At 33.4% G+C, this 16,698-nt stretch overlaps 1 protein-coding gene across 3 annotated transcripts in view; it reads right to left on the reverse strand.

Annotated features, from left to right (window-relative positions):
• The window catches only part of LRP1B (LDL receptor related protein 1B), a 1,950,491-nt gene that overhangs the window by 7,930 nt on the left and 1,925,863 nt on the right, over positions 1-16,698 (reverse strand). For all 3 annotated transcript variants that reach the window (XM_031651763.1, XM_031651762.1, XM_031651761.1), the window contains 2 exons: positions 7,787-7,863; positions 44-134 (listed from right to left, as the gene is read on the reverse strand). In XM_031651763.1, the coding sequence (XP_031507623.1) occupies positions 44-134; positions 7,787-7,863 (168 nt within the window). The remainder of the gene's footprint in view (positions 1-43; positions 135-7,786; positions 7,864-16,698) is intronic.

The raw sequence follows: 16,698 nt of genomic DNA on the forward strand, positions 1-16,698 counted from the left end.
GTGATTTATTCACTGACTGCTAATCTACGATATTGCATCTTACCTTCTTTTTCTTTTACAAAGCACTAAACCAATTACTAAGGTGGTTATCAAAGTCACCAAGAGGACGAGAGGCACAATGATGGCAATGCTTCCTGGAAAATAAATGAGTGAATAGATGAAGAAATAAATAAAATGAAGTAAAAATTGATACAACTAAATATTACACCAAATCACTTGACCATTGACATAATAAAAATAAAGCTTAGCCCAAATGTGTATATTTCAGGCTCATAATTATGTTATTGGAAAATTGCTCTCCTCTTAAACACGTGCTCTGATGGAAATGTTTCTTTAGATATCTTTCATTTATGTGTTGCATTTAAATACCTTGAGATTACAGATCTGACGTTTCTGTCAGTCTGTGTTTAGTAATTCCCATCACACATTTACTTGCAATGATTAAAGTACTTGCTAGTACGTCTTTTTAAGTCAACTAAGACTGAATAAACATTTACACAGTTTCACTGACTACATTCCCACCCTTAGTTTTGTTCCTTTAGTTATCCATACTTTCTGGTCAGGGGTCCATGTGACAAGTTAGGTGGCAGCCTGGTAAAACAAAAGGGGTATCCAGTTTTAGCAAGACATATGTTGGGAGTTTGGCTTATGTGGCAAATGTCAATTATTTTCCTTTCTTCCATATATGAGAAAGGTCTTGGGTACTAGCACTAACAGAATATATCTTCAAAAGTGATCAGTGAAATTTGGTCTTTGTATTTATGCATCTGAGCACAGGGAGGAGGCAAAGTGGAGGAGATTTTGTTTTCCATTTATATAATAGATTAGCAATAGGGTAATTGTTTTTTTAGTCAGTGAGTAGGCAGACAATAATAGCCCATTGCTAATAATGTGACCCACAGGAGAATACACCCAAATGTCACTTATTGTAGGAAGAAAACTGAATACAGGGTTGCCTGATAACAGGAAAGTATGACATAGCTAATGTTAACTTTTCTTACTGAAAAATATCTAGTACACATGAAACAAAGTCTTTTGTCTACTTTGAATAAACCGCTGGTTGATACAGTCATGTCAACTTAATCACCGGTTAACCTAAGAAACCAAGCAGCCCAACAACTAGTTAAAATTTAACATGGAGATCTTGAATGGATAAAGAACAGAACATTAAAAAGTCTTAAAGTATATGAATTTTTTCTGCAGATACATGTGCATGTGAAAATATCAAGGTAGAAATTAATGGTGATATTATGCACAATAACCAGCCACTTAGAACTGTACTATAAATATATAGACCTGTTTTACAGCCAGACGATCTCTGGTTGAGATAATCCATACTGGATCACTTGCCAAATACCAAAAAGGTTTCATTAAGAAAATTTCATGTATAAGATAAATCTCTAATTTAGGACTTGGAGAAATAACTTGTGTAAAATAACCAAATAACCATCTCTTCTATCCACTTCTTTAGACACTTTCTAAAATGTAAAAGTCATTTTGTTTTTTCACGTAGTTATGAGAACTTACTGTGTTTGATATTACTATATTACCTCCTTTGTTTTGGGAAAGTGAACTTTATATGCATCTGTAATTTATTAGCAATTAATGAAAGTAGAGAATCTGGCACCTTGGATGATAATTAACATTTGTTCACAAGTTTTAAATACCAGAGAACAGCTTGGTTTCTTCATAAACTATGTCTTCAACTGATTGATCATCACTTTATAAATTTATCTACTTCATTTTCCTCTAAAATTTGTGTAAAATTGGTGGGTGTAAAATATCTATCAACATAGTTTTAGGGTATATAAAATTTATTTTCTCTCAATGCAATTATAAGTCATTTTCTAAAAATATATTTTACTTGTTCTACAGTTTGACATTCCTGTGAGGTAGAAAGCTGTTAATTAAGTTTGCTAGAAAATAAAGGGTTTCTTTTTTTTTCCCTTCACAGATGGCAGATGTAATCTCATATATTATTGCATTTTGTGTTTAAGAGCCTAGACTTCTAATATGTTTATGTAACCAATCAAAGTAACCACTATAACACCCTAGTGTCACCGATAAATAATGCAGAGTAGAAGCTTGGCAAGTTTTTTTAAATTTTATAAAATAGTTTTTATTGCTGGAAATCACAGGTATTTTTAAAATTATATAAAGATATTATAAAAATAAGTATTTTCCTAGTATATATGACAGTACATTTCATACTGTAAATACAATGACCAATCCCTATTGTAGGTGATTTTTTAACAGTACATTGTTAATGGAGTATTAGAAACTGGTTGAAAAATGTAAACTCTATACTTATTAAGGGTGGAGGGGATATCTCAACAAGTTTCTCATTAAAAAGTAGAGCAAGTCTTTGTTGCAACACAGTTCTGAAACCTCATCATGCAACATTTTTCCATTAGAAGAAAGAACTGTAAGTGCTGTGCTGAAGAGCCCCTTTCCATAGGACAGCTAGTACAGCACAGCAGTTGAGATAATGGACTCTGGAGCCAGGATACCCCTATTCAAACCTCACTTCTACTATTCATTACCAACATATACTTAGGCACATTAATTATATCTGTCTCAGTTTACTCATCTATAATATGGGTATCATCATTAATAGTTACCATACAGTATTATAGATAGGATTATGCCAATCATAGAAAATGCTACATACATGCTTAATAAACAGTCAAAACACATGTTCTTATAGCACTCTGTACATGCTTCTATTTTGCACTTCTCACAATATATTGTATCAGTTTGTTTTTGAGATATTTGAGGGCACAATCTGTTTCTCTTTGTTCTGCAAATAGTGCAGTCCTTAGGATATCATAGGGTCTATAAATTCCATTCTTATTTAGCAAATATATCTTAAGTGCTTGCTGTGCTCCAGACCCTCAATGTATACTCTATTCCATACTGAGGATAAAATGACCTTTCTCTTACGTTGCTTGATGTATAACAGAAGATGAGAAACAAATGAGTTCATTCATTATAGTAGCATGAATGCTGTATTAGGGAAGTATGCACTGTTCTGGGAATACAAAGGAGGTGCCTCCAACTAGATCTGGGCTGGAGGAGGACTAGTGTGTCTCTGAGGCTTAAGGAGCAAGTCCTCTGTAGTTCATGAAGAGACTTTAAAGGCCAAGAGGATTATGATTAAGGAAAAACAGTTGGGGTGGGAGGAGTGTGCTGGAAGGAGATGTGACTACACTGGAAAGCAGAGGTGAGATTGTGAAGGAGTGTGTAAGTCATATAAATCAGACGGGCAATTGTACTATTTTTTCTTTTTAAAAAGATGATGTTGAATAAAATTTAGGAAGGAACATCTACTGAATTTATTGTTTGATTCAACTTAGGAAAGCAAAGAGAAGGTTAAGTATGGAACTTAAGTGTTGTTTCCATAGCCAGGTGGATTGGCTCAAGTCTCAGCTAAAGTATCACCACCTTTCAGCCATCTATATGGACAGACAGGCAAAATAAGGTATATGAAAATGACTGTGGTTAGGGGGTGGTGATGAGATCATTTGGGAACTGAGCTTGAGATCACTGTGGAATATAGACGATACAGATACAGATATATCAAGCAAGCAGTGAAATATATGTCTCAGACTTAGGAGACAAATCAATATCGAGCACAGGAATTTTAGGGAACCAACAGAGTTGATAACTCATGTCAAGGATTTATGTCTTGGCAAGGAAAGTGTATCCAGGACAAGGGGAGAGTATCTAGTGATAAACAGGTAAATTAACCAAGCAGAATAGAAAGAAAATGTCACAAAGAAAGAGTTGCTTCAAAAGAGGTAGAAGAGAAACCAGAAGTGTTCAGTATCATGAAGGTCAGAGGGAGAGAACATTTTACTTACTGATCAAATTTACAATAGAACAGTATTAGCGTAAATTACATAATTACAATGACTTCCTTTGACATGTTCTTAAGTTTATGTTTATAGATATGTATAAGTGTGGAGTATATATATTTGTTGAAATTAGCATGCTTTCTCTTAAGCATTTTGGTATATTGTAATGTTAAAAATTGTAAAGAAAATACGTTTCCAACTTAGTAAAGGTGATCCTTCCAGTGATCTTCAAGAGGCTGCCTATCATCTTGGTCCTGTATCTCTAGCTTCACTTTGTACCACTCTTGTCCTCTTGATATCAGCACACTGGTCTTCTTTCAGTCTGCTGGACATGTCTAACTCTTTCTTGCTCCACGGTTGTTGTACCTACTGTCTTTTTTTTTTTTTTTTTTTTTTTTGAGACGGAGTCATGCTTTGTTACCCAGGCTGGAGTACAGTGGCGTGATCTCGGCTCACTGCAAACTCCGCCTCCCGGATTCACGCCATTCTCCTGCCTCAGCCTCCCGAGTAGCTGGGACTACAGGCGCCCGCCACCACGCCTGGCTAGTTTTTGTTCTATTTTAGTAGAGACGGGATTTCACCGTGTTAGCCAGGATGGTCTCGATCTCCTGACCTTGTGATCCGCCCGCCTTGGTCTCCCAAAGTGCCCGATTATAGGCGTGAGCCACCACGCCCGGCCGTATCTGCTGTTCTTTATTCTTGTACCTTGAGCCTCAAGTCTCAGCTGAAGTATCACCACCTCAGAGAAAGCACTCCTGACCCCACTGTTCCCGTGACAGTCTCTATCTTTGCCCTTTTTATCTTTTTGTTTTTGTTTTTGTTTCCTTCACGGGCCAATCAAAACTCACAATTACTCTTTAAATTTGAATATTTCCTTTTTTATTTGCTTCCTTGTTTTATTGCTGTTTACTCCATTAGAACCTCAGCTTCGTGAGAAGAGGCACTGTCTGCCTTCCTCACTGACCTGTCTCTGGAATCTAGTGCAGTACTTGACACTTAGCAGAGACTTGATAAACCTTTGCTTTGGGAGAAATGAAAAAAAAAAAAAAAAAACATTATTTCGTTGCGTTTTTCAGTTATATCTCTATATTTGCAAATTTATAATTCCTGGTATAATATAACCAGGTTTTTTTTAATTAAAATATAATGGATGATATAAAATGATAAAGACAAAGTAGAAAAAGAGATACAATGACCCCCAACAGACATCTTGCCCCTATTGTCACTATAGTAAAATACAGCAACTCTACTGTACCACAAATGCTGGATATATTTTTATCTTTCATAATTTCAGCAGATACAACAAATAACACAATTCAAACACTGATCATTCAATGCTCAATTTTATGTAAATTTTAAAATTTTATGTAAATTTAAAATAGAAGTATACAATGAATATGTTATCATCCTGAGTTTAAAACTCTTCAAAATATCTTCAGAAGAGTCAGATTAGATTTTTAAAATGGAACCTGAGCACAAAGCCCTAGATAATAGATCTGCCTAATTCCACAAACTGCTTTTTAGATACTTTAAACATCAGAAGCCAGTGAACATCACTACCACTATTCAGAGATGATTATGAAGACCATGTACAAATCAGAAAAGTAAATCTCTGTATAAATTGATAGTAATTAGGCAGACACAGGCAGTGTATTCTGGCCTACGCCAATGAAGGTCCACTGATGATGGAAATGCAGATTTGAAAACACATTCCTAAAGTTTCATCTTTCTTATTGGGTAGATGACTTCTGCTCAAGTTTGGGGAAGGTTTGACAACCATTCAGAATCACTAGATTTTACCCAAAAGAATAAAAGTAATCCTCTTTCATGGGAAAGGTCAGTTTAACTACCTTTTCCCTTCTTTCAGAGCTGCTGAGTCAAGTTTCTCTAAGCATAAATGTCTGATGATAAGCGTCTAATAGAGTCATTATTTGGTCAACTTTGCTCAAGTCTGTGATAGTTTGACAAATATGTAGCTAATAGCCCTTTCAAAATGCATTGATAGTTCTATTAAATTTCATGACTTTAAATTAGTGATGGGAGAAAGAGCTTCAGAATCTTTGGAAAGGGTTACAACTATTTGCAACTCTTTCCCCTATTTGATGTTCTTTACTTTAGAACTGTTGCATGTAATTAAAACCAGTTTCTTACATTTGCCCATGCAAATCGTTGGAGACCCCACTCTCTAACAGGAATGCCTGGAGCATTCCAGCTCCAATCCATTTTCCAAACACCAAACTTTCCCTTTGTGGATGGCGCTTATACAAAATTTCCAAATTCAATACACATTCCATGCTATTTCTTGTCAGAGTTTAAAAATTTTAAAAAAAATTTTTGATGCTCTAAAAAGGCTATGTATTTTTTTTATATTTGATCATCAAGAAACTACCGTTAAAAAGGCTAAAGCGTCTTTTCAAATCCTAATTTATAAAGGAAGCATGTTCTACAGGTTGATAACTTCAAATGCATTTCTTTCATTAATGCTCTCAATGATTGTTGAGTTTTGCAAATAGTTTATGAAAACCATATATAAATTAGTATGCCTCCAGAGTTATTACTGGTAATAATAGTTTGAGCCCTAAATCCTGGGAAGAGATATAAAGTATTTTTTCTTTTCTTTTGCATATCAAATTAGGCAAGACACATTTTGCCACTGCTAACCTTTTATCAACCAATTCCCCAATTCCCAGTGTCCTATCCCTACAATTATATGCTCATAGCTTCCCTATGACCTCTCCCTCCCTTGACCTAAGGAGAGCACACAAATTCTAAGATCAACTCAAAATGCTCCATAACCAAAAATCACCTCACCTCACCTATCCAAATTTAAATATTCATGCCAAGACTGTTTATTCTAGACCTATTTTCCATTTTTCAAAGATGCCCAGGCTTAATAAACCCAAATTAACTTCTAAATTGGGAAAAATTGTACAATGATATCAAAACTGTCTGGGGACAGAGACAACAAACGGGAACATCAGCAAAGATGGGAAGCCTGCTTCTAGGGTACAAAAATAATATATTGTATACTTTAATAGTCTCTTTCCTTTTTCACTAACTCTGAAACAGTATGCTTTTTGCTTGTTTTTTATGAACTCCTTCTCACCAGCAGTAAAGGACTAGGGAAAATTTGCTAAGGTAAGCAATCTTCCATCAAGGATATTATTTTTCCTTTGCAAATTTATTTACACCCAATAGACAATACAATTGTTTCAAAGGTTTTTCACTAATGGTAAAATTAATGACAACATGTGTGAATTGCAAACTTTATTTCAGACTGTTATTTTGAAAAACTTTATAACATTTCAGGTTGTCAGAAACTGTATACAGACACACAATGATGATATAGACACACCTGACCCTAAGACTATGGCCGCACAAAAAAATTTGCAACAATGGTGATCTATATTTTAATATACTTCAAAACCAATACTTTAAAGATAAAGAAGCAATAAATCAATGTAGATCTTCATTAAGAATTGCTTGTTAACTTGCTTCTCTTTCAGACTAACTAATAAAGTCTGTCTTTTTCCCCCCATGGCACATTGAAATGCATTCCAAGACAATACACTTTGCTCTAATTAAAACATGGAATTAGTTTTCTTCCTGGAGTATTTTCACTTCCACTGTGGTATCTGCGACTTTTGCAGCTGATGAACATTTCCAAAGAAAAGCTTATGCTAGGTTAGGAGATGGGCATTCTGAAAACTCCCCAAATTTGGGATAAACTCTCCCAGCCTAGAAGAACACGAACACGAGCCTGTAATTAGACGAGAGGTCTGTGCTTCCTCTTTAAAAAACACCTCAATGGCAGTGAATCTCTTACAAAATTCCATGAAGATTTCATAAGACTCACCTCACTCAATAATGAGATTAAAATGATTTATATACAGTGTAGATTACCCAAAATATTAATCTGAGAAACTTACTTGTGCTGATGTGATCAGACTTGCTGCTCTTTGGGGCTGGCCTTTCACACTGTGTGCCTGACCAGTTGGTAGAGCATCTAAAAATATCCAAACAACAAACAACACACAACACAGATCAGTGAATAACAAAGCCCAGCAGTCTGCTAATGTAGTAATTTTAACAAAATGAAATGTTACAGGAGCCAGTCAGCACAAATTCATGAATATTACATAGAGATTTCTGCTGATTTCTTGCATATTGTTAGTATGCTGAGTGTAACTTTCATTGGACTTCATTTGTTAAAATACTTTTTAAAATATAGATTTATAGACATTTTACTTTTTCTGTGTTAAAATTGGCACATTTTATAGCGATATTGAAATCTTGATTAAGAATTGGAAATTAATTCGAGAGTTACGGAAAATTACAAGTGGCCACTTACAAAAATTGAGTTTGCATGTTAAGCAAATCCTTCTATAAGTATCTGTGACTTGTTTTTCTGGTTGTTCTAAGTACAGAGTGGAACTAACTACCAAAGAGCAAATAGTCATCTGTCTCATAGTTCAAGCTGTGGAGTTTTTACTCTCCTGAGTAGAGATAACAAAATACAGGGCTTTCCCATTTTAAATCATTCTTCTATTAACATGAAGTCGAGAATGTGCCCAAGTTTTTATTGGGAGGAGTTGTTTTTCCCATGTAAGTACTGTGACACTATGATAAGAAATAGAAGACAAGAATAATAGATCTGATTAAAAGCCACTATTTAAACATAAATCACAACTATGAAATTAGCTAGTTGCATCAAAATAAATGCTGGAACAGTTTTAGTTGTGTTTAAACAATGTCTATTGGCTAACATAAGATGCCTTTGTGTATCTATCACAGGAAATTCGCAGAGAAACAATTTTATTGGCTTCAGTTCTTAGTTAAAATGACTATCAAGTACCACCATATCAAGAATAGCTGTACACAATAAAAAAACAGCTTCCAGAGTCATTCCAAGTGTAACTCTCTGGGCATGGTGGGCCAAAGTAGATAACTGCAATTTCAGTGTCTCTGCCAATTCTGACATAGCCAATTTTGATATCTGAGGCTGCTTCCTGAACTAAACTTCTATGATGCTGTATGAATTATTTGTGATAGTCATAAAATCAGTATTGGCTGTCCTAAAACATGGGCAAATATTCTCATAAAATCATTATTACTGACAAAATCAAATAATAAACATAAAAGTGTTTCAAAGAAGCATATATAGACATGAACACAATTGGCAATAAGGATACTATTAGATAAGAGTTATTTAATTAATAATGATAAATTTAAAACTATGAATATGGAACATGATTTAAATGACAATTAATATTATTTATATTATGATTCAGGGCATCACTCGTACATTAGCTCAACTTTTATTGCCACATCATAAAAACTTACAAATTATATAATTTTGTATACATCATGTTTATTATAAACCATAATACAAGTAAATCATTAACACAGATAAATGCATTTAAGGCCAAGTCTACAACTCTGTATTAATAAAGTTAGGTAATGAGATAAGGATATTTTCAAATCATTAGAATAAAGTGAACAACAAATAAAATCATTATGTTTGTTTTTTCTTTTTAATTTGTGGTATTTGCAGATGAATGATCTAGAAAAATGTTCCAATTCTTCATATATTGTAATCATTGAAACAGTCCACAGATAGTTCAAAATAATATATTTGGGAACATTTTGCAAACATGTTCTTGGAGTGAATTCTAATGATTGTGAAATGCTTTTTGTGTTATGTAGCTTTACATCTGTCAAATCTTTCTAATTTACCCCCGAGAATATTTCATATGCTCCACTGAAAAACTAATGCTGACTGCTTAGTTATTTCATTATGTATTAATAGCTGTTGTGTACAAGTCTACATGTGTGCAATTACTTTGAATTATTGATTAAAATATCAAAATTTGCTTTATACATTACCTCATTTAAAAGAAAAAAAAAAACTAAATCAGGTTCATCTTAGATAAGTGACCCAAGGCATATTTTATTGTGTTACTGAAAAAAGAACCTCTGGGACTCATTAGTACACTTTTTGAAAAGTTTTGAAGTCAGAAAGTGGAATTTCTTGAGAATTAGAAGATTAAATTTACTTGATCATATTATGGTTCTGACATGAACATCACGTATTTTTAATAATTTGTAAAGTAATTATATTTTGAGATCTCCAGATTAGCAGAAAGAGGTTTTTAAATAAAGAGGATAAGGATAGTGTGATTCTTATTCCAGATTCTAGAATTATTTAAGTAGGACAGGTGTTTGTTAATATTATGGTATAATTTCCTAATTTATCCATGGCTTAGGGTCCAGTATTTATGATACATAAAAGAAGTCACCTGCTAGTGTTCATAATCCTCTTCTCTTTTAAATTGTGGGATCCCATTTAAATTCATAATCTTTACAGAATATTTTACTTATTATATATTGGAAAAAAACCTCAAAGACTGTACTGGAGAAATAATTAATTTTAACAGTTATACATCTTAATGTGCTGATGATCACTTTGCCATTCTCCTTATACTCCTTATAAAATAATGTTTTATGGCCAAAGATAAAATATGTTCCACTGTTCTGCATTTGTCTCAGTCTTAAAAAATCTCTTTTGGGTTATTAAATAGAAATCATTATTCTTGTTGCCTACCTTATAAAATTATAACTTAAGGCATTTGCTGCTCCACAAGTTCTTCCAGTGGTTGATTTAAGACCAAGTATTTTTGCCATCTTTACAGCAATCCATAAATCTTCATACTTTAAGTAGACTACAATGATCAAAGCCATTAATGGCAGAGCATTTAAGAAATAAAATATGTGCAGATCATCAAAATCTCCTGTCCAATTCCTTGCTGAATTATTTGCATAGCCATGCTGACTATAATTTCTCTGGCATCTATCCCTTTTTTATTATTCCTCAAGCAAAATCCATAGTCCATGCACTGGTCATCTTTAATATGTACTGTTGCAATCCACTATTCTCTGCTATTCATCCGGGGACAATTATCTTCAAGTTAGCCCTGTGCTAGGCAATCTTTTTTGTTTTCCTCACCCTAGCAAACAGCTCTGTATCATTCATGTTAAAATTGCAGATGTTTCCCACTGCCTTTAGTCTTAGGACAATGAAAATCAGCTTTATCTTATGTACTGATCACTATATAACTGTAAATTATTTAACCTTTTAAACAATTCTGTGAATTTTAAGTATCATTGGATCAAGAACAAATGGATGGATAGACAGGTAGGTAGGTGGATAAATAGATACTTATTGACTATTCAAATAATTATTTATCCTTCTTTCTTTACATCATCAAATGAAGGTACTGCTCTTGGCAGTTTCCTGCTGTCAATAGCTGCATGGTAAAGGGTATTGATTTAACATTATTTGACTTCTCTTTTTTTCTAGCATTATTTAATGCTAAATTGTTTCCTTAATCTTATTCTTCCACTTCCATAATAGTTGTATCTATAAGTGCTCTTAATTACAGCATATTTTATGGTATTCCCTTATGCTATTCCCTTACGTTCCAGACTAGAATAATGATTATGAAAAATGAGAAATGTTGAAATTCAGATTCTGGGGCCCCATATATCAGAGAGTTCTTCAAGTAACTTGGGATTGTGGTCAGCATTCTTCATTTCAACAAGGTGAATCTGATAAAAGTAATTCACAAGTCACACTTCAAGAAATATTTGAGATACATTATTATTATTATATTCTTACAGACTTTGTTCTTATACCAAATATCGTTCAATGTCTTATTGTGAGGATGAGAATAATAATATACAAGCCCAGCATGATTGCTCAAAAGATAATATAAGCTAGGTAGAAGTTCCCTACACAGTACCTGGAGTGTGCTTATTTATTTATTTTTTGTAACTAATTCTCATCTGAATGTTACTGTATGAAACACATGGTAAGTTAATTTATCCTGTCCCTGAGCAGTTTGTGTAATTATTGTATAGCTACAATATTTTTTGTTTCAATTATAATTTTCTGTAGCATAGGGGAACAACTTTGTATAAAAGCAAGAGTGTACAAATATTACTAGGAGGCACAATAAACACTTTTAGAATATCTAAATAAGTTCGGCTTTTGTAAGGGGACAAACTATAATCTTTAAAATGAAAGTTATTACATTTAGTAGCATAACTGTAAGACATATATTTAAACTGTCTAAAATAATAACTCTGAAATGGTAGAGTAATTATTACAGAGAGAATTAAAATGAGATATAAAAAACTGAAGGTATATTAAAATCTTCAGATATTGTCCTTCCCGTAACAATGATCAATTTAGATGAACTGCTCTTGTCATTTTGCAGAAATGTGGTCTAGAGTCACCCACTTTGGGAGGACTTCAAAATAAAATAATGAGATTAATATCTGCTCTCTCTTTTCATCAAATTTAAAGGTCATGGGATTCTTCTGACCACAGTGAAATTCAAAGGTGAACCTTATAGCAATTTAAAATTGAATTTCTCCTCATATATACGTGCAAGGTTGCCCTTATTAACCATGATGATGGAGGCATTCAGAAAGGAAAAATCTTTTAATATACCCCTTTCTTTCTCTACACAGGAAAAAGATAAGTGGCACAAAGGGATTAAAGAAGCCTTGGGAAAATTGTGCATGGTGTCATGCATGTCTTAGTGCACTTAAAATCTCATGTAATGAAAATAAAAAGTATGATTGCAGGTTATGCATCAATTTATGTAAAGCATTTTCATATAGTGAAGAAAATCAGAAAAATGCAATTACTTGCAAAATACTTTTTTTTCTGGTTAACTCATCAAATTACACTCTTCTGGTGGTGAGCATATAAAACTATATTTATATAATATTTCTCACTTGAAAGGTCTACACTCTATGTATCCCTTGTGTCTTTTGTACTCACTTCCCTTGCAGATAGTAGCACTGCAAGATGGGGAAAAAAAAAAAAAAAAAAAAAAAAAAAAACGAAAACAACAACAACAAAACCTAGCATTTTAGGACAGATACTTAGATATTTATTCATCTGCTTAATTTTACTTTAAAACCTTTCCATCTGTTATTTTTTTTTGCAACAATAGATCAAATTAGGTAATTTTAAAATTCTTAGATGAAATTATTTCATGTATACATAAGGATTCTTAATTTTTATAACATGCTTCAAAAATTTTCTATCTCAACTTTTATATGAAATGTTACATGAGGTTCAGTTAACACTAAACTTTGTGCTAGATCCTAGTATAGGTACTTTCATATAAAAATATACTCATATCTAAATTCTATAAGAATCCTATGAGTAGACATTATACACTGTATAAAATGAGGAAGCGCATGTTCAAATAATCTGCCCAGGGAAGCAGAATAAGTGGTAGAAATAAGATATATACAGCACTATTATTTAATCATTGTTTTAGATGACAATGCCATGATCCTCTTAATTCAATACAGAAGTAGGAAGAAATGCTTTTCCTTTCTTTCTCATGCCCAGGAGAGTATCAGGCTCTTAATTTAAATGTAAAAATATTATTTAAACAAATGCAAATAAATGCATTTTTTTTCCATTGTAAAAGTGTAAGAATTACCACACTGCCTTGGACCTGTGGTCAGCTGTGCCCAATAATCGGTCCCTGTCCATGACAGTGAGGGACATATTAATCTCCTTCTTGAAATCAACTTCACATTTTTGTGGTGTTCCAAAATACTGTAGATGTATCTAATATATCTTCAAAGATCTATCATTTATAAATTCCTCTAAAATGTATAAATATAAATATACACTTATGTCTCAATTCATACAATTTTGAATGTCTACAGCAAGTTACTGTATATTTCATTCATTTGGTACTACAATTTCTATTTATTCAATACTGTTCTCAATCCAAATTTGACTGTTATGTTTTCTATGAGAATAGCTAGGTGTTACTTTGCATTCTTTATTCAAATAACTTAAAGTAGTATCTTAAATTTATGTTTGTTGTAATAAATTTACTTGATTCAAATCTATAATAATATATTAAAATGCCTAGTTTTAAACTATTACATTAAACATTTGTTAACTAATACTAATAAGATCAGTAAGTCAAAACTAATATTATTGTAATATTGAGAAAATTTGATCAGAGTTTTTGATTTCTGAGAAGCGTTAATGTGGTAAAGTAAAAAGAGAAATGCCATATTCAATAAAGTGTTTATTGAACTAATAATTAATTTAGGAAAAGGTAAAAATTAATGAGAAGTTTCTGTTGAAGAGGTAGCCATGAAAGAAATGAAATTAATAAATGGATTATTTAAAGTAATTTATTCTAAGACTGGAGGAAAAACATAAAAGAGAGGATAAAATTTAGTTTACCAAGAAATGATTCATAAAAGGAAGTTTGTTAAGTTTGGGTGATTTAAGTATGAATGTTTAAACATAAAATGTTGTGCAGTCCGCTTGAGTAGAAGTGGTCACTGAAGTGTTAAATTATGACTAAATATGTATTAAAAAAAAAAATCTCCAGTGATGGAAAACTTTTATCATCTAGATATTCTAGAGAAAATTTTACTGAAAGCTGATGAGGAAGACACAGGTATTTTTCTTAGTGAGTAGACAATTTCTGTTCAACTGAATATATTACATGCATCAACTGAAAAGGAAAAGGAACAATCATAAAATTAATATTAAGTAATATTGTGGATGTAATTGAAGACATAAAAGTAGGCCATTACATTAGAAACAGTGGTTACAATTCTAAAGCTAAAGGTGGGAAGAAAAATGGAATGTGTGCTGCAATACCAGTGGAAAACTCCCAAGATGAAGGCCAATTCCAAAATTGGTTTAAAAATACAAAGACTTGGGGGGAAATCTCAATACTTAGTGCCATGCAGATAAAGTAGCTAGCTTGCTACCTAAATATCTTATGCTTTAGTGCAAAGCGAGAGTAAACAATAAAGATTTCTTCTACAAAAACTCAACAAAGGCCCTTCCTATTTCTTAGGGTTTCGGAGGTACAGGGTGATGAGACCTGAAATTATAAAGGTGATGTCTAGCATATTCAACTGCAGTTATTAAGCACTGTTCAACATATAATTATTTATTCTATACAAATTTAGGGCAATAGTAGGATATCAGGAGGTGTTATTACAAGGTTTTGAGTATGTGAATGTCTTAATTAGTACAATATCTAACTCTGATTCTCTGAAAATATTCAATTCACTTTCAGTTCCAATGCTCATGTGCTGAAATACTGATGCTAGCTACTTCATCACTTTAAAGTCTGAAATCTACGTCTGATTGGGGTGCCTGAAAGTGAGGGGGAAAATGGAACCAAGTTGGAAAACACTCTTCAGGATATCATCCAGGAGAACTTCCCCAACGTAGTAGGGCAGGCCAACATTCAAATCCAGGAAATACAGAGAACGCCACAAAGATACTCCTTGAGAAGAGCAACTCCAAGACACATAATTGCCAGATTCATCAAAGCTGAAATGAAGGAAAAAATCTTAAGGGCAGCCAGAGAGAATGGTCGGGTTACCCACAAAGGGAAGCCCATCAGACTAACAGCAGACCTCTCGGCAGAAACTCTACAAGCCAAAAGAGAGTGGGGGCCAATATTCAACATTCTTAAAGAAAAGAATTTTAAACCCAGAATTTCATATCCAGCCAAACTATGTTTCATAAGTGAAGGAGAAATAAAATCCTTTACAGATAAGCAAATGCTTTGAGATTTTTGTCACCACCAGGCCTGCCTTACAAGAGACCCTGAAGGAACAACCGGTACCAGCCATTACAAAAACATGCCAAAATGTAAAGACCATCCAGGCTAGGAAGAAACTGCATCAACTAATGAGCAAAATAACCAGTTAATATCATAATGGCAGGATCAAGTTCACACATAACAATATTAACCTTAAATGTAAATTGACGAAATGGTCCAATTAAAAGACACAGACTGGCAAACTGGATAAAGAGTCAAGACCCATCAGTCTGCTGTATTCAGGAGACCCATCTCACACACAGAGACATACATAGGCTCAAAATAAAGGGATGGAGGAAGATTTACCAAGCAAATGGAGAACAAAAAAAAGAGGGGGTTGCAATACTAGTCTCTGATAAAACAGACTTTAAACCATCAAAGATCAAAAGAGACAAAGAAGGCCATTACATAATGGTAAAGGGATCAATTCAACAGGAAGAGCTAACTATCCTAAATATATATGCACCCAATACAGGAGCACCCAGATTCATAAAGCAAGTCCTTAGAGACTTACAAAGAGACTTAGACTCCCATACAATAATAATGGGAGACTTCAACACCCCATTGTCAACATTAGACAGATCAACGAGACAGAAAGTGAACAAGGATATCCAGGAATTGAACTCATCTCTGCAGCAAGCAGACCTAATAGACATCTATAGAACTCTCCACCCCAAATCAACAGAATATACATTCTTCTCAGCACCACATCACACTTATTCCAAAATTGACCACGTAATTGGAAGTAAAGCACTCCTCAGCAAATGTACAAGAACAGAAATTATAACAAACTGTCTCTCAGACCACAGTGCAATCAAACTAGAACTCAGGACTAAGAAACTCAATCAAAACCGCTCAACTGCATGGAAACTGAACAACCTTCTCCTGAATGACTACTGGGTACATAACGAAATGAAGGCAGAAATAAAGATGTTCTTTGAAACCAATGAGAACAAAGATACAACATACCAGAATCTCTGGGACACATTTAAAGCAGTGTGTAGGGGGAAATTTATAGCACTAAATGCCCACAAGAGATAGGAAGAAATATCTAAAATTGACACTCTAACATCACAATTAAAAGAACTAGAGAAGCAAGAGCAAACACATTCCAAAGCTAGCAGAAGGCAAGAAATAACTAAGATCAGAGCAGAACTGAA

The sequence above is a fragment of the Papio anubis genome, chromosome 10, assembly GCF_008728515.1.
Source record: "Papio anubis isolate 15944 chromosome 10, Panubis1.0, whole genome shotgun sequence".
NCBI classification, from domain to species: domain Eukaryota; kingdom Metazoa; phylum Chordata; class Mammalia; order Primates; family Cercopithecidae; genus Papio; species Papio anubis.